At 38.5% G+C, this 19,540-nt stretch overlaps 1 protein-coding gene across 7 annotated transcripts in view; it reads left to right on the top strand.

Annotated features, from left to right (window-relative positions):
* The window catches only part of LOC134630466 (ras-specific guanine nucleotide-releasing factor RalGPS1-like), a 99,192-nt gene that overhangs the window by 7,280 nt on the left and 72,372 nt on the right, over positions 1–19,540 (top strand). For 6 of the 7 annotated variants that reach the window (XM_063477753.1, XM_063477754.1, XM_063477758.1 and 3 more), the window contains 4 exons: positions 5,303–5,407; positions 12,499–12,549; positions 17,138–17,221; positions 18,474–18,563. In XM_063477753.1, the coding sequence (XP_063333823.1) occupies positions 5,303–5,407; positions 12,499–12,549; positions 17,138–17,221; positions 18,474–18,563 (330 nt within the window). Of the gene's footprint in view, positions 1–5,302; positions 5,408–7,374; positions 7,491–12,498; positions 12,550–17,137; positions 17,222–18,473; positions 18,564–19,540 lie in introns of those variants that run through there. The other variant, XM_063477756.1, reaches the window with a different exon arrangement.

Here is a 19,540-nt window from a genome sequence, read left to right as displayed (position 1 = left end):
ATATATATATATATATAGTATACAAACTTGCAAAAGCTTGTATAATACATATAAATATGGAAGAAATAACTCAGATTTAACTTCATTTTTACAAGCTTTGAGCATCACAAAGTTAAAGCACCTCATTGCTCAGCATTGGTTTGTGTAATGGCTCAATTTTTTTTTTTAAAAAAAAGCTCAGTTTTTCAGAGGGCTTAATAATAATGACACTGGTAATTTTAGTTGGATTTCTGAAATATTTCTATTACAGGTGCAAATAGAAATAATTGGTGCTTTCTAAAGAAAAATAGTATGTTTAGAATTGCTATGTTGAAAATCCCTGGTTTTGTTTAGAAAAAACACTTTGTAGTAGAAAGCTGGTGGGTTTATTTGTTTGTGTTTAATGTGAGTATTCAGTTTATAATTTGTATGCATTTTTTATTTGATATTTATATCAAAATGTCATATTATGAAATTGTTGTTATAACAATGCCATACATTTGCTGCTGTGTATGAATAACAACAAAATAAGCCCGGGCATGTCTGAGAGTCAGAGGTCGTCAGAGGTGCACATCCCCCTGCCAATGACTTTTGAGTACCTAAAAATGGATCTACTTCAGAAAACTCCAAAGAAGCAGAATATTTTGCAAAATATAACAAACAAAAAACAAAACAAAACTGTTTCTGCTAAATGCGGAATGTGGGAAAACCAATGACTGTAGAAAACAGTCAGAAAACAGTTTTCTACAGTCATTGGGGAAAACAAATAAATGTGGGAAAACAAATGTTTTTCACTACTTGAGGCTGTTAAGTACAACCAGGCTATGATGGACGAGATGTTAGCAGCTGGTGATGAACAACTTATATTTTAAATAAATTACTGAACTACTTGCTAGTTGTACTCCATATGACAGGAAGAATAAATAGTGGATGGAAATTACTGATATTGTTACCTGGTAGAAAAACAGGGCAAAGCAGCTGGTTTAAAAGCTCAACCCAAGAACGTTCCAGGTTGAAAATATTTTTCAGTTTTATTATGTGACATTATTGTTCAGTTCCTGCAAAGTTGCTTGGTTATTGTTAAAGTGTTGAGCAGTTATTTGAGATTTTTATTTAAAAAGTTTTCCATGGAAAACTGCCTGGAAAACTTTTTGTGCCTGTATTTGGCTTATGGTGTGACTGGATATAATGCCGTGTCACTACTATTGCATTATAATGCATTGCACCACATATTAAAAGGCAGTAGGTATTATTGAATATTTAATTCAGTTCAGTTCAATTTTTTTTTTTTTTTTTTTCTTTTTTAATATATAGCGCCAAATAGGGCTGGGCGATATATCGAGTTTTTTAAAAATATCGATATATTTTTATACCAGATATAAGATGTGACAATATCCTTTATATCGATATAGTCTATGTTACGTTATAATTATAGTTGTTGAGCCACAAGTTTGCCTCTCTTTCGTCCACTTTTGTCTCTACGCAACGTTACTCGACCTCGCCTCTCCTTCACTGAACACAACTCCCCCTCCTCCCCCATCGCTTCACCTGCTGGCAGCGAAAGATGGACACGGCAATACTCCGTTAACGAGTTACTGCGCATCGCCCCGTGCGTGGGGCTGGACGGCGTCAACGTGTTAACGAGCTAACCACGCTAACGAGCTAACCACGCTAACGCCATGCAGCCCAGAGGCGCTGCACAGCCTAGAATCCTTTCATTTTCTCAAAAGTTGACAGCGCGCCTTATGTATGAATTGTGGTTGTGCTTGATGACCGCGAACCGATTTTATGTGGTACAGAGCGCTCAGCAATCTGCCAAAAAATGTATTAGTACGACTTTGGTAAGCTACGGAGCTGCACCGCTTGATGGATTGTCGGAGCATTACGGCTACCGAGGAGCCTCGGAGTAATACGTACTGTGCTTCAACGTAATATTACCGTATTGTGTGTGTATAAGGACCATAAATGGCACCTGTTAAGAGACATGGTTACAAAGAGGATTTCAAACTCCAGGCTGTCAGTCACGCAGTAGAAGTTGGGAACAGAGCAGCTGTGAAATTTGTCTATGTTATTATGCTCAGCGTCTGTTAGTTTACATTTTGACTACACAATTGTGAGCTTTTTGTTATGCACAAAACAACATATGATATTATATTTGATATTATACAAATATACTGACAGCTGGAAATCTGCAATTCTAATGTGATTACAACCTTTTGAATCAGTGAATACAAGTGCTCAATTGCACCCTCTCGAGTCACAAATTCACAAATTTACTTGCTTTTGCGACGCTTCTTGCGGGAAACATGTCGCAAAACTATAACTGTAACTAAAGGAGGGTTGGGGGGTGGTAGGAACAGGCATGAAGGCCAGCCAGCCAGTCAGGAAGCAGAAGACCAAGAGGTGTTCTTCCTTGCTGCCCTCTGGTAAGTTTCCTTCAAACCAGAGTCTTCCACAACAGATAGAGAAACACTGCTTTTATGCTTTACGGCTTATTGTCTATTTTCTATTATTTGACCTATTCTTATTGATGGCTTATGTCTCATGTGACTCAGTTACATCAAACACTGAATTTTGTTACTACACTATACATGGTACACACTTCTACACCTTTATTTCTAGATAGATAGATTTTCCACAGCTTAAAGAAATGTATGCATGTTCCTTTCTGGATCACTAGAAATCAAACTATCTATTCAGCCATCTTCAACCATCACTAGCTCTGTGGAAGTAGAAAAACACATTATTTTAGACACTTGACATCCAACAAGTTGGTCTCAAAGTGTCAGTTATTGGTTCCATGTCATCTGCACTGTACTGACTATGGTTCTTTGTTTCTCAGATTCTCTACCCATCTTGCTCAGCCATCTACTGACCAGTGAGACATTTATCATGCTTTATGACCAAGCACCTACCTGCTTTCCCACTGCTTTCCAAGCCCACTCCCTGTACTCTCAGCTGTTTGAACACTTTATAAATAAAACTGAATTAAGTATTTAACATATATGTGGACTTGGAGAAGGCATTTGACCGTGTCCCTCAGGGGGTCCTGTGGGGGGTACTCCGGGAGTATGGGGTGTCTGGCGTTCCCCCGGACAAGCTGGAGGAGGTGGCTGGGGAGAGGGAGGTCTGGGCTTCTCTGCTTGGGCTGCTGCCCCCGCGACCCAGCCCTGGATAAGCGGAAGAAAATGGATGGATGGATTTAACATATATGTTTGTGTTGTTTATGAATACAAATAACTAAAACAAACACTAAACATATAGATATATCTGTATTATAATTTAATGTGTTACCATATTCTTTCATGGCATATTTCAAGTCCTCGTGCGCTTGGCCCATCAGAAACACTCTGTTGGTTAATATCATATGATTAAACTAAAAGAAGAATCACTCTTGGACACATTATTTGCCCACTTGTATTAAGGCAAATAATACAATATAATGAATAACAAATATAACAATAATAAACCACTGGTGATAGTCAAAGTTAAAAAAAAAAAACATGTCACTTCTAATGACCAGTGTCTTTTAGTTTTGTTTTTAAAGCCTTTATCTGTTGAGTTTGGTGATGTATCATGCAAATGTTGTTATAAATGTTTAATAGTGTAAAGATGTACCCATAGACTGACCAATACTGTGTAATGTTGCTGATAAGGCGAACAGGAGGAACCAAATAATCTCGTAACTGAGAACTGTAAAGATACTTTAATTCCCAGACAATTTCTGTATTCATGTACCTTATGTCACTTTTTTCTAATTTCTCATTTAGAGAAATTAGAAAAACTTTGTGCCTCTTTTGTCTTCTGTATCTTGAGACCCAAAAATTATGTCAAATTGGCATTGTAAAGGTTTTCTCACTTCCTAATATGCATCTAGATCAGGGGTAGGCAACTCCAGGCCTCGAGTGCCGGTGTCCTGGAGGTTTTAGATGTGTCCATGATCCATCACAGCTGATTTAAAGGGCTAAATGACTCCTCAGCATTTCTTGAAGTTCTCCAGACGCCTGGTAATGAACTAATCATTTGATTCAGGTGTGTTAACCCAGGGTGCGATCTAAAACCTGCAGGACACCGACACTCGAGGCCTGGAGTTGCCTACCCCTGATCTAGATACACAAGTACAATACTTTACTGAATTTCCTGGAGGAATCCACCCGAGGGGTTAATAAAGTCCTATCTAATCTAGTCTAAGTATGTGTTTGTTTGTTTGTTTGTTTGTTTGTTTTTATTTAATTATGTGATCTAACTTTCTCCCTTTGTGTGGCAAAAAATAATGTAAATGTGTATATCATTATCGTCAAGGACCAGCCAAGGTCCAGTCAAGAATCAACCACAATGTCCCTAATTCAGTAACTGCCGGGGCTTGGAGGATAGAGTTGTGTGGTGTGAGGAGCTGAAGGAGGTGCACAATTTCGCCAATTTCATGTCAGTGGCACCTCTAAAAAATATTTAATTAAGAAATTTGTGGCATTTTCAGTACTTATTTTACTCACTGGTTGAGAATGACCGAACGCAATAAGCCTAAGCTTAAGTGCCAAACTCCACCTTAATTTTTCATTAATATTTTAATATCCCCTGTGAATCTAGACTGTTATTCTTGTCACAATGTGGGTCTGTGTTTCTGAGCTCATTAACAAATTATTTTCTACATTTGAAGAAAGTTCTAAACTCAGAGGACATGGCCTTATTCGAAATTTCAATGCTGCTCTTGGGTGGCTCAATAATTATATAAATCACAGAGAAAAGTTTATTATTTTATTTGTTTAAGCATCAGAAGTACTTTCTTCGACAGCATCAGGTTTTACTCATCATATGATTTGTGTTGATAATACATTTGTAAATACTTCTTTAAAAAATATTAACATTAATAATATTGATATGCAAAAATGTACTGCACATCACATGTATCAGAATCAGAATACTTTATTGATCCCTATACCTGAATATATTTATAGTGGATAATTGAGGATAATTTGGGGGGCATTTTCACTGCAATCTGTGTCTACTGAAGAATGTAAAGAGCACTATTGGTATTGTTGTAAAGGAGTATTTAATCTGATGGTAATTTTGGTATCAATTATTATGTATTAATTTTTGACATCCCTAACCAAAGTCACTACTTTTTTCATTCTTACTGTGAAACAGTGAAGAAACAACTTGCCACACAAGTATGGCTGGCAGCAAATCACAATTGCCTAAACTGGCACAGTAAAACTTAAAATATTTTAGTTACAAATCAGAGGATTGTCTTGCATGAATTGTGACACTATTGTATCTTGAGTTATTCTGTGATAGATTGATGGTGAAATTTTGTTTCTGTCAGGCCAGCAGCAGCTCTGACTCTCTGCAAGGACCTTATGTGAACTACGCCAAGAGCTACGATGCGGTCGTCTTTGATGTGCTTAAGGTGACACCTGAGGAGTTTGCTGTAAGTATGTTGATTAAATTAGTTTATGAGGTTAATGAATAACTTCTATAAGAGAATATCATGGAATAGATATTATGGAATAGATTATAGTAAATGGCAAATTAAATTTAAGTACATTTTCTTTAAAAACCTTGACATTTAACGTTATTTTCAAATTTTTAGGTGGCAGCCTAAGCTAATTGATTATACCAAAAAACAATGATAATTTTGAATGATACTTGGTTAACATGAGTAATTAGCTCAACAATAAAATTAGCTTAGCTTAACAATAAAAATAATTTGCTGTTACTTGGAATTCAAGTTGGACTTCATTTTTTCTTTTACTACAGCAGAGCTTCTATAACTTTGAGTGTAATTTAATTGAAAAAATATATATATAACAGAAAGAGTCATCTCTTTTGCTCATCTTGTCTTGACCTGGTCAAAAGAGTGGGTGGGTCTGAAGGAAAGGAATACAAAATGAACAGTAAAGACTAACCCTTTTATCCTGGTTAATTTATTTTCATAATTGCTGGAAGCAAAAGTCATTGAAATTAAAATCCAAGGCCTAAAGCAAACATGATTGTGATATTTTATTTTCCAAACTTTTTTGGTACACTGGATTTTTAAAGCATCCTGCTATGGACTAAATGATATGTTGGAAACAAAGTAAAACAGCTGTGCCATGTTAACATAAATAAATTTAAAATAGGACAAAACATGCTTTTCCGTTAAAGTTTTCATTATTAATTAAGGTTTTCAAAAATAATACAAATAAATAAATGAAAAGAAACATCATGTAGGTACTGTACAATTACAGGTAAAAAGCTATCCAAACCTATCTGGTACTGTGTTGAAAAAAAGTAATTCCCTCCCTAAATCTCCTTGCGCCACCCTTTGGAGCAACAACTGCAATCAGGTATTTACAATAACTGGTAAGGAGTCTTAGGCTACGTTCACACTGCAGGCGAAAGCATCAAATCCGATTTTTTTTGACCCTATGCGACCCATATCCGATCATGGTATGACAGTGTGAACGGCACAAATCCGATATTTTCAAATCCGATCTGGGTCACTTTCGTATGTGGTACTAAATCCGATACATATCTGATGTTTTAGAAAGTGACTGCTGTTTGAATGGTCAAGTCGCATTAAATCCGTCTTTTACGTCACTGACACAAGACAGACGCCAATTATCAGCTCCGGAGAAGCGCCCGAGAAGACATTGCGAACGCTTCCTGGCCATCCAGCGTAGATGTTAGTCAAACTGTTGGGAAGACAACGTTGGAGAAACGTGAACATTTTATTTATACTGTATAATCTGCAGATTCTGACAGAAATCTGCAACTATCCTTTGAAGCACCGCTCCTCTCTAAAACAGCAATAAGGATCATTATTAGGTTATTTACATTATTATGTAAATAACAAAATAACTTAAAGCAAAAATTGGGAAACGTAAAGTCCGAAGTCTTTATATTAAGGGCCATCAGTCAAACAATACTGTTTGCTCTGGGTCTAAACAGAGCGCGTTGTGTGTGACGTCTTCTTTTGCGCATGCGGGCCGCTTTGAGGGTTCACACTAGAGCGCGTTTGCTGTCGCATTTCATTTGTAGTGTGAACAAGCAGACAAAAAAATCGGATTTGATCAAAAAATCGGAATTGAGCATTAAGACCTGCAGTGTGAACGTAGCCTTACACATTGCTGTGAAGGAATTTTAGCTCACTCATCTTAGCAGAATTGTTATACTTTAGCCGTGTTAGGTTTTCAAGCATTATCAGCCCGTTTATGGTCATGCCTAAGCACCTCAATTGTATCAAACTCAGGATTTTGGCTAGGCCACTCATAAAACTCTATTTTATTTTTTTTAATTAAGTAATTCATTTTTTTGGAGTCATTCAGAGGTAGATTTAGTGATATGTTCCAAATCATTTTCTGGATGAAAATGATGCTTCAGGGTATAAACTGATAGCTGGACATTGTCTTTCAGGATGTTCTGGTAGAGAGCAGAATTCATGGTTTCATCAGTTAAGGCAAGTCATCCAACAAAGGCGCAGCAAAGCAGCCCCAGAACCATCACACTACCACCACCATGTTTTACTGTTGGTATGATGATCTTTTTATGACATGCTCTTAGTTTCATGCCAGATGTAATGGGACACAAACCTTCCAGAAAGTTAAGCTTTTGTCTTGTTAGTCTACAGAATATTTTCCCAAAAGTCTTGGGTTTTGTCAAGATGTTTTTTAGAAAATGTGAGACAAACTTTTGTGTTTGTGGTCACTTGTGACAAAACAAATTTCCCACGTGTGGGACTAATAAAGGTCATCTTATCTTATCTTATCTTATCTTATCTTATCTTATCTTATCTTACTTGTGGTTTTTCACTTTGGCACTCTTCCATGGATGACATCTTTGCCTGGTCTCTTTGTTACTGTTGATTCATGAAGACTGACCTTCACTGAGGCAATTGAAGCCTGCAGTTCTTTAAATGTTATTCTAGGTGCTTTGGTAACCTCTTGAATCACTAATGTGCTCTTAGAATAATTTTAGTAGACCAACAACTGTTCCAAGAGTTTTCCATTTGTGAATAAGGAATACCTCCTGTACACCAACCACCCACCTGCTGGGCGGCGGTCAAGGTTGGAAGCCCTGGGAAACTGATCCCCCCAGCTATTGAGGCTGGTAATTGGGACATGGAACGTCGCCTCTCTGGTGGGTAAGGAGCCTTAGCTAGTGCCTGAGGTCGATACCAGCTTGATATAATCAGGCTTGCCTCAATGCATGGTGAGGGCTCTGGAAGTCTTCTGGAGACTGGATGGACTCTGTTCCAGCCTGGACTTCCCCTTCGTAAGAGGTGGCAAGCTGGGGTGGGTATCCTTGTATCCCGTCGCCTTGATGCCGCTACTTTTGGTGTTTTCTCCAGTGGGCCGAGAAGGTTGTTTCCCTGTATCTTCAGGCCAAGGAATGAGTCCTGACTGTCGTTTGTGCTTATGTGCAGAATGATGGTTCAGAGTATTCAGCCTTCTTGGCGTTGCTGGGTGGGGTTCTTGACTGTATTCCATTTGGGAGGAATGGACTTCCTGATTTGAACCTCAGTGGTTTTCTCTTATTGGACTTTGTCAATAATGAACACAATATTTGAACATAAAGATGTCAATAAGTGTACATGGCACTAGATGTCTGGCCATAATGTTCTGGACACTCAGATGAAGGAGGAGCTGAACTGTCAGCTGATCACCACATGTGGTGAGTTGGATCAGGTGGCAAGGGAGGACGCTGGACAGACATGGCACACCAAAACATATAGCGAGGGTGCATTGGGAACACCTGGCAGAAGCCCCTGACCACAAGATGTTCAACTCTCACGTCCGGCAGAACTTTAATAGTGTTCTGAGGGAGGCTGAGGACATTGAGTCTGAATGGCAAAGTCACTCAGGTAGTTAAACCTGGTGGCCTGTGTTGGTGGCCTTGGTTGGTGGCCTTGGTGAATGAAATTCATCCTAAATTCCTGAATTCTCTGGCTGTTATAGGGCTGTATTGGTGGATACACCTCTGCAGCGCTTGTGGCAATCTGGGCCATTGTCTCAGGATTGGCAGACTGAGGTGGTGGATCTTTAAGAATGGTGTGTTCCTACATGTGTTTTATAGACTTGTAAAAGGAATTTGACCATATCCCTCAGGGTATCCCGTGGGGGGTGGTGCTGGAGTATACGGTGTTTGGCCCATTGTTATGAGCCATTCGGTCCCTGTACAGCTGCAGTGAGAGCTTTATCCACATTGCTGGCAATAAGTCTAATTCATTTCTAGTGGGTATTGAACTCCACCAGAGTTGCCCTTTTTCACCAATTCTGTTTATAATTTTTATAAACAGAATATCTAGGTGTGTAGCCAACCGGTGAAAGGCATCTGCCTTGGTGACCTCAGAATCTCATCTCTGTTTTTTGCAGATGATGTAGTCCTATTCGTTTCATCAGGTCGTGGTCTCCATCTTACACTGGAGCAGTTCTCAGCAGAGTGTGAAGTGGCAGGTATGAGAATTAGAAACCCAAAGTCTGAGGCCATGGTCTTCAGCCAGAAAAGGGTGGAGTGGAGTGCCCACTCCGGGTCAGAGACATTGCTGTTCCAAGTAGAGGAGTTTAAGTAGCTTGGAGTCTTGTTCATGTGTGAGGGGAGAGATGACTGGGGCCGAGGCTGCAGTTATGCACATGCTACACCAGTCCTAGTCCGCCACGGAGAAGAGAGACAGGAGCGTAAAAGCGAAGTTGTCGTGTTATTGGTCAACCTATGTTCACACTCTCACCAGTGGTCACAGGCTTTGGGTAGTGACCTAACGAACAGGGCTGTGGATAGAAACGGTAAGCTTTCTAAACACTCTATTTCTCCTTTAGAGATGAGGGGTTCAGCCATCAGAGAGAGGATCAAAGTAGAGATACTACTCCTCCACATCGAAAAGTGCCACTTGAGCTGGTTTGGGCATTTGACTAGGATACTGCTTCCACTCTGCAGCTTTGCTTGCCTTGTCTCAGCATTCTGTTAAATAGAAGAAGCAAGATTAGACAGTTATTACTAGCAGCACCAATCAGCCTCAACTAGCACTGCCCTGAACCCACTGCATCACCCCTCCTCTGCAGCTGAAATACCTGTGTTAAAAAATACTCCAGTTAAAGTTGAAGCATTGATTTAACTTCTTTCCTCAAGTAAAAGTGAACAAGTACAGTCTCTGTAATCTACTCAAAGTAGAAAGTAAAAAGTATAATCTGTTTTTATGCACAGACAACTGGACATTCTGCTTTATTAATATACTTATATATAAGTATGATATTAGCACATGAGAATTCAAATGTTTTTTGAATCTAAATTCTAATTCTAATGAATGTACTCAGTTTGAATCTGTTATTTAGGAACACAAGCAGAATTTTAAAAAAAGAGAATTGAAAAAAAAATAAATGTCTTCTGTTGCCTCCACTACGAAATAGAAACTGTCAACGGTTACAGTGAGATTTAGCAGGTGGGGCAAGACTAAGATCTTTTGTAGTGGCTCAGCTTGGAGAAAATACTAACAGCTTACAATAATTTCTATTGTGAGCTCCAATAGGTTTTCTTAGTAGAGAAGCTGTTGTCAGCTGACCTGTTGCTGTTTGTGAATTTTCACAACTGAATTCAACAAGATCTAAGCAGCTGTGTGACAGCTATCTCAGCTGAGTTCCATTTCCTACACCAACAGCATACAACAACATTCATAACAACATAATGAGTGAATTTAGTGAAAGAATCTAAGCGTCATCAGTTTAAATGTAAATTAATCTCTGCTACCTAACACTGACCACCACAGCCACTGTGTATCAGTCCAACACAGTTTTTCAATGTGAATTCACTACATTAAAGCTAAGCTAATCCTGCAAAAAAGTACCCAGAATTTTAATGCAACATTACATGTAATCTTTAAATCTGCAGTTTATGTGTTAAGTGTCACTGAGGAGTCCTTACCTTTAAATGTACCCTCTCTTCTTCCCCTTCTCTCCTGTCTTTTCTTATGTTTCTCCATCTCTTAGTGAAGTTAACTCAATTTTTTTCTCTCTCTGGACCTTTAGCAGCTGGACCTTTAGTTAGCAAAACACTGTGTGACAAACTGCACACGAACAGTCCATGTCTTTGCTGATATTTGTTGAGCTGATAGAGATGTTGTAGAAACTGTCATGTAGAAATGTTACTCTCTTTATGCCTATTCTTCTTCTGTAGCACTAGCTATACAGTTAGGTCCATAAATATTTGGACAGAGACAAGTTTTTTTCCTCATTTTGGTTCTCTAAATTACCACAATGAATTTTAAATGAAACATTTTCAACTCCAGTTAAACTGCAGACCTTCAGCTTTAATTCAGTGGGTTGAACAAAAAGACTGCATAAAAATGTGATGACCTAGAGCATTTTCTAACACAATTCCTTCATTTCAGGTACTCAAAAATAATTGGACAAATTAGATAACTGAAAATAAAATGTTCATTTCTAATACTTGGTTGAAAACCCATTTGTTGCCAATGACAGCATGAAGTATTGAACTCATGGACATCACCAGATGGTGGGTTTCCTCCTTTTTAAAGCTCTGCCTGTTTGTAGGCCTTTTTGTCCAAAGTTTAGTCTTCAAAATGCATGCTCAGTTGGGTTAAGATCAGGTGACTAACTTGACCATTTAAAAATATTCCACTTCTTTGCTTTAATAAACTCCTGGGTTGCTTTGGCTGTATGTTTTGGGTCATTATGTCATGTATGTTTGACTGCATTTTGCTGCAGACAGTATTTCCCAGAACAACTAAGAATTAGTTCGGCTGCTTCTGTTTTGTGTCACATCATCAATAAACGGTAGTGTCCCAGTGCCACTGGCAGCCACGCACGTCCAAGCCATCACACTACCTCTGATGTGGTATGCTTTGGATCATGAGCTGCAGTCTTCTCTTTATGGTAGACTTGTATATTGATCCGTCTACCTCCTTGGCTGTTGTGAAGGGGTCTCTCTTCACTGTGGAAATGATTCTCCGATCATCCACCGCTGTTGTCTTCCGTGGACGTCCAGGTCTTTTTGCATTGCTGAGTTCAACAGTGCTTTCCTTCTTTCTCAGGATGTACTGAGAACTGTAGATTTTTCCACTCCTAATGATGTGGCAGTTTCTCTGATGTTTTTTTTTTTTCTTTTCTGTTTTCGCTGCTTAAGGATGACTTGTTTTACCTGCAGGGAGAACTCCTTTGACCGCGTGTTGTCCATTCACAGCACAATCTTCCAAATCTATCAACTGCAAGCACCACACCTCAAAACAATTACAGGGCTTTTATCTGCTTAATTGGCAATAACATAATGAAGGAATTGCCCATACCTGCCCATAAAATAGCCTTTAAGTTTCAATTGTTTGCAGTTACTTTTGGTCTCTTTAAAAAGAGGGTGGCACATGTTAAGGAGGTGAAACTCCTAAACCCTTCATCCAGTTGAATGTGGATACCCGCAAATGAAAGCCAAGAGTCTAAACATTATGTCCATGTCCATTATATAATTTTAATTGGACTTGGTGTGTGTGTGTGTGTGTGTGTGTGTATATGTCTATATAACTTTTTTTTTTTCCAGAGTCAAATCACCCTGATGGATGCACCAGTGTTTAAAGCCATACAACCAGAGGTAAGAAATGCTTGTGATGTTAAAGTGGTGGGTAGTCTTCTAAAAATCATTTCACAGTTTCATTCTCAATGCCAATTGTGGAGTGTCATAAACCTAATAGTTGATTATTACTGAATTCTTCAAGCAGTTTCTGATTAATTTCTATGAGCTTAGATGTATAACAGTCCCATGGAATATGAACACTGTTCTTGGGCAATATGATTATGATTGCTAAATGGTATCACCTATATAGTGGCAATAACAGTGCACTCAGTGGTGTGACTCTTGGCCAGACAAACCTTTACTGCGCTTCATTGAAAGCCATCTTTCTCTATCATTAAGAAAAGGTGAAAAACCAAAATGCAGGAGACCCCTCAGAGAGCTGCTCCTCCTCATTCACTGATTACAAGTATTTCTGCTCAAGATGGTCTTCACAGCTGCTCCAGTCAGCTGAACCTGGATTGTCCTCCATGTTTGGAAATGCTGCTTAGCCTGCATTAGTCAGTAAACTTCCTTTCACTGTTCCTGGCTGAAAAATCTCGAAGCATCAGTGTCTTCAGATGCTATGTGCCAGGAGGATTACCGGGGAGAGAAATGGAAAGAAATTGAGATTTGGAATTGGCTCGGGATGAAATCCCCTAATTACGTAATTGTACACAAATCAGTTCTTCTAAAATGGCATCCCAAGTAGTTTTATCTCTAAATGTCAGTCAGAAAGTTATGACTTTGCAGCCATGGGTTTTATGCTTCTAATGTGATTTCTAAGACTGATCACATCTGTCAGTGGTGGGTGTACTATAAAGCCCATCCAACATGTGTTCAGGCTTCCCCCAAATGTCACTTGAATCAGGTTCAAACAGTTGAAATATTCATTCCTTTTTTAACCAAACAAAAGCACATATGTAATTCTGTTGTTTTTGTTGTGTTTTGTTTACCTCAATTTAACAATTTCTAACATTTGTATTATCTTGGCTTTTTAATATTGTGTTGACGGATTGAAATGCAAAAGGATTACCATGAGTGTGTGGAGCAAAGCATGTGCTTTTTGTTGTAGATATTATGCATTTGTAAGATATTTGTTGATAGATTTTGACATGGCAGTAAGTTATAAAGGACTGAATATATATAAGTTTGTCATTGCTGCATAATGTATTGCTCCCTTTGGAAAAATACATTCTTGAAGGCTCTGTGCATAACTAATCACCAGTCTCTAGTATTGACTAGTTGAACTGTAGTCCTCCAGGTTCAGATCTGTTGTTTCAAATCTGGGCTTTAATTAGGCTATTATATAACCCTCAAATTCTTCTTTTTGATATATTCCTTGGAGAAATTTTCTAGTGCTAGGTTAGGATCTATTTCTCTTCCAACTTCAAGTTTCAGACAGACGACGTCATTATCTTGCACCACTGCTTTTGAAGTGTTACAGAATTCAAATGGAAATTAGAAACCACAAACTGCCCAATCTCCAATACAGCAAAAGTAGAACACTTCCTCCACCATGCATCTGCTTCTTCATTGAAATCTGTCTTTGGTTTGTGCCAGTTATCTCTACTATATTGGTCAGACAATTCCATCTTTGACAGAAAGTCTGGTCAGTCTTTATGCTTTCTGGTAAACTGTAGTTTTGGATGGATGTAATTTTTGGACAACAAAGGCTTCTCTTGGGTCACCTTCTTTTTCCATAACGCATTTTGGTCTTGAGCTGAATATTTTGGGGTTCTAAACAAAGTAGTTGTCATTCGTTGTTCATTTTTCAATTATTCAGTTGCATGTGGCTGAGGTAGTACAGTGGGTGTAGTCTACCAATCAAATGTTAGTTTAGTCCTGAGCTCCTCAAGTTCACATGCTAAAGTTTGCTTGGAGAAAGATTCTCTGACCCCAAATTGCCCCTAGTGCATCCATCATAGTGAGTGTATGTGTGACAGAAAGTGTTAAGTCAAAGTAAAAGCTCCCTTGGAATGCTGGAATGTTAAAATCACTGGGCTCCATTGCTGACTGTTGGTATATGGGCTGCACAACTATTGAGGCACAGTGCAAGCGGAGCAGTACACAGCCTGAAAAATAAGCCTGGGGTTAATGAAATCCAAGACTTATAGAAAACTCTCCACACATGCATCTGCCATGAGAGAAGTGAAGCAAAAATTTCAGGTTGCAACTGTTGATTCATCTGTGTTTTAAATACTTTGAGCAAAGTATTTAGGACTTTTCAGCAATTAATCTCTACATCTGTCCACATATCCAGATCTAATTAAACATGGATCTGAATACTTGGTGAGTGGCACGTTGAGAGTGGGAGCCCGTTGCAGCAGCTCCCTTAGTTTCTTTGTATTTTTATTTTTTTAATTTTATAGTTGTGGCTAATCTTGTCTTTAAAACTAGGTTTTTATAGTCTTTTTTTAATGCTTTTAATGGTAAGGGGTCATGCTGAATGGAGTGGCTCTATCATGATATCTGACAGTGGCGATGATCCCAAGCTGCTACTGACACTTGCAGCCGCGGACCAGCAGCTACCGCTCTCCAAAAACGCATCTACTACCTAGACCCAGATCAGTCATCCTACTGGAACTTGAGAGGAGATGTTGCGCATGCCAATCCATTGCTGCATTTTTCACTGATAGTGTATACTATAACTTAGCCTTTGTACTTTCAGTGAGTTACTTTTAGACTTACTAGAAATCTATTAAAGTTTATTTAAATATGACCTTCTATGCAAACACCCTGAATGGTTTGATCTGCCTATTGGGTTTGAGCTGCCTATTGGGTAGATCAATCCATGTCCAAGTGTTGAAGTTGTCCTACTGCTGACTTGGAATGTTACTGGCCTAAACCCAAAAGATCAACAGCAGCAGGGGGCATCCTGGACAGAGTCAATGAAATGAATCTGTTTTTTAACAGGTTTAGTATTTGAATCCCTGTCGACCCTAAACACTAAATACAGCCTTAACACACCCTCAGCCCATTATACAGTTCTCAACATGACTGTGACAGTTGGCCAGGTAAGAAGACAGCTGGAAAGGTTAGACCAAGCCTAGGCTCATGCAATGATCGCATCATTCCAAAGTTCCTAAATTTATGTGCTACCCAGCTGCCTGGCATCCTGCAGCAACTCTTCAACTTGAGTCTTTTACAGAAAAAAGTACCAGTGCTAGACATCATGTTTTGTGCTGGTACCAAAGAAAGCGATTCCTTCTTTATAAATCTTTATCACGATGTCACATGTCATGCAGGTGTTGGAGAGACTGGTTCTTGGCTGGCTTAGCTTACATGATCTTGAATCTCTTCAGTTTGCTTATCATCCTCTTGTGGGGGTGAATGATGCTGTTATTTACCTATTACAGAATACTCATTCTCACCTGAATAGTGAGAAGATGAGTGAGAAGAAGCTCAGAATGGATTTCACCACTTCTAATGTCTCCTGGATTGCTGTATATATATGTCAGATAGGCCTCAGTTGGTGCAGCTAGGGGCACCCTGTCTGACGTGGTTAGTAATGCTGGCGCACCATAGAGGACAGTCGTATCTCCATTCCTGTTTACTGATGTGTATTGCGGATTTCCAGTATAGGAGTAAAACATGCCACCTGCAGAAGTTCTTTGACACTGCAGTGATTGGGTGTATAAAAGGTGGAGTGGAATTGGAATACAGGGTGAGGTGAGGAGCTTTGTGGAAAGGTCCAGCAGAAATGACCTCTTTCGGAATGTAAGCAAGAAAAAGAGATGGTTGACTTCCAGAGTAACAAAAAAAGAAAAGAAAAAAAACTACAACAAGCCCATTAACATCATGGGTCATTGCAAACATAATGATAATGAATTTGTTGAGAGATAAACATCATTAAAAGGATATAAAAATAAATTAAAAGATTCAGAATAATTTAACTGCAGAAAAGAGATTTAGGATGTGAGAGCTAACTACATGGCAAACAGGAGACGAAGGCACAAGGAGAGAGAACTTAAAAAGAAAGGATGAAGTAAACTCTGAAACAACACTCTAAAACCCAAAGTAAAAACAAGGTCCAGTATCTGTCCTTTACTATGTGTGGGGCCAGACACATATTGGGTAAAATTAAAACAATCCGTGATACTGATAAAGGTCCTGGTAAAGAGGTCAGAGTCATCGCATCAGCTATAACTAATCTGGACAGCTTCGTAGTGGAAGATTAGAGTATCACTTGAACTCCTTGAAAAAGCAGATGATACCGCACAAAATGGGAAAATTATTCTTATTCCCTGCTTCAATCAACTGTATTTGAGACAATGAAAAATGTCTAACTTTCATAGAATGACAAATCTGTTTTCAAACACAGCAGCAAAGCCTCCACCCTGACTGGATGTATGAGGCTGACTACCAAAGCAATAACCACCTGAACAAAGTTTGATGGGGAAAAATCCAGTTAAACCTGTGTGAAAACACCCTAAATGGCAGTTTGTTATTTTGCAGCAGGGGAATCCCATATATTCCTAGTTTTACAAGTGTTGCTGACCACGAATAATATGGTGTGATCATCCCTTGTCAGTTTAGTAAAATGCATAAATATATATAGTGTCAGCAACCACACTCCAGGTGCTACTGGTGATTCCTGAAATAATTTTTCTTCTTTCCTACTCTGCAGGAGCTGGCTAGTTGTGGATGGAGTGGGAAGGAGAAACACAGTTTAGCCCCCAATGTGGTTGCATTCACACGTCGGTTCAACCAGGTTTGTCCCATACGATTTCTAAAGCACATATTTGTTTTAGTCTTCTGGTCAGGTAGTGACATTCAAGGTTCAAATCTATTAATACTAAGGTGTCAGACTTGACGGCCCACTTTTGTATTAGCTTTGTATTGAACGCAATATTTTTGAGCATTTTTAAGTTCAATATATGGAGTTAAAAAATGAAAATGAAACTAGGGAGTTTAAACTATAGTTCTTTCAACTATAAAGCTCATAGTGAACATTCTTGGCTTTGATATTAATAAAAAACTCGATGCTGCTCAAAGGTCATTAGTTAAAACCAGGAAGATGCACTCTATCAATTATGACAAATTTCATCTTCATCATTGTTTTTGTATGAAAAGTACTGATGGATTCAATCTCTGATGCATTACTGGTGAAGATAAATGCTGTTTCTTGTCTTATTTAAAACCTATAACTACAATTCACAGTCAAGTAAACACTTTACCTTCGATATTCCCCATTTGCTAATCTTGGTAGATCTGGTGTAATTACTATTCAAATGGACTTTTCACAAACTAGAGTCTTTCTTTCCCCTTGGAGCTCTTAGTTTTTGTTTTTTTTAAAAGGTTTTTTTTAAGGTTCTTTAAAATCAAGATGTATTATATTTATAAATGTCAGCCAGCTAACTTTCACTGCACTTTTTTTCAAACATTATTGTAACTATTCTGGTTATAACTAGTTAAGTACTTTTGTTAAATATATGAATATTTTGGCTCTTAATTTTCAAATTCTTCCAGGGAAGTAGGCCTCAAAATTGTAGGAAGACAGGGCGAATAGGTCTTGAAAATGAAAATTATGCCTATATTTAACAAAATTATTTTCTTAGTTTTTATTAGAGTATCATCTAAAAAATATACACTCCAACATGAGAAGTGACTAAAAATAAAATTATCTTCATTTTGATATTAGAAATGTCATGTTGTTTCATTGTATTTTACAGTAATATACTATACATCACTAGTTGTCTTCTGTCTTCAATTTGGAGTTTTAACTCTCTTATAAAAGAAATTTTAATTGAAGGGTCCTGTTCACTAATATTTGCTCACTGTGTGTGCGTGCGTGCGTGCGTGCGTGCGTGCGTGCGTGCGTGCGTGCGTGTGTGTGTTAATGAGTCATTCAAAATCTGTGGGATCGTGAAAATCCTAAATAAACAGACTTAATCCTCAGAAGTTTTGTGTGTATGTGTGTGTGAGCATGTGCCTGTGTTTCAAATTATATTTGTGTGTTTTAGGTGAGCTTTTGGCTGGTGAGGGAAATCTTAACTGCCCAGACGCTGAAAATCCGAGCAGAGATACTGAGTCACTTTGTCAAGATAGCAAAGGTGAGTTCAGATGATGATGATGATGATGACAACCTTTTATTTAACATATACACAGCTGCATTTACACATGTACACACACACATGTATACACATTCACACAGATATGTGCTCAAACAACATAGACTATATGTCAATGACATGTAATAACCTCTCAATCATTAAGTCCGAAATGGAGTTGAAAGAAGTTTATACACACTTATTAATCCCTACCCCTGCTCAACACACTATTGATTTACCATATTCATCATAAAGGCTAAACGCAGTTGGGTGCATGGCTGAGAGCGGCTAGCCTGGGTTCGAGTATGACCTGCTGCTCTTTTTCTTTTTTTACATTTTTTTTACTCAATTTCCATCTGGGATTAATACAGTTTCTCTCATTCTGATTGCTGGAAACCCAAACAAAACACACAATAAGAGGCTCTAATGTAAGTGTCCTGTTAATGTTGGTGGCGTCAGTTACACAATGGACCCACAGCCAGCACAACAGCACGGGCAGGAATGCATTTCTTACTTGGAAATTCCAACACTACTTCATAAGAAGAATGGGATGGGCGAAACTTCAGTATCTTTGATGTACTATTGCTGTGTGATTTTTTTTTTTTTTTTTTTTTTTTTTTTTTTTTTTTTTAAATTACTATTAATGAAGAATTCCTGACACTGAGCTAACATTGTCAGCTGGTGTTAGCTGAGGTTAGTTAATAGACTGCAGACTTTTAGGCCATTTCTAAATACTCAAGTACGGGAGTCCGTATTCGCGTTTTCGATAGTCTGGACTTTGTAAGCTCACACGGGAGTCCAGACTTCCAGAGAACGCAGCGCGATTCTGAAGTGGGTGCTGTTCTCTCACAGCAACATTCTGGTAAGATGCATGCGTGTGCCTTTTTCTCCCATCGTCTGACTCCAGCAAAGGAAAAACTATGATCGGGAGTTGCTGGCCATAAAGTTGGCGTTGGGGGAATGGAAGCATTGGCTTGTGG

The sequence above is a fragment of the Pelmatolapia mariae genome, linkage group LG7, assembly GCF_036321145.2.
Source record: "Pelmatolapia mariae isolate MD_Pm_ZW linkage group LG7, Pm_UMD_F_2, whole genome shotgun sequence".
NCBI lineage: Eukaryota > Metazoa > Chordata > Actinopteri > Cichliformes > Cichlidae > Pelmatolapia > Pelmatolapia mariae.
The sequence above is the reverse complement of the archived record's forward strand: the minus strand, read 5'-3'. Positions and strand labels throughout refer to the sequence as shown.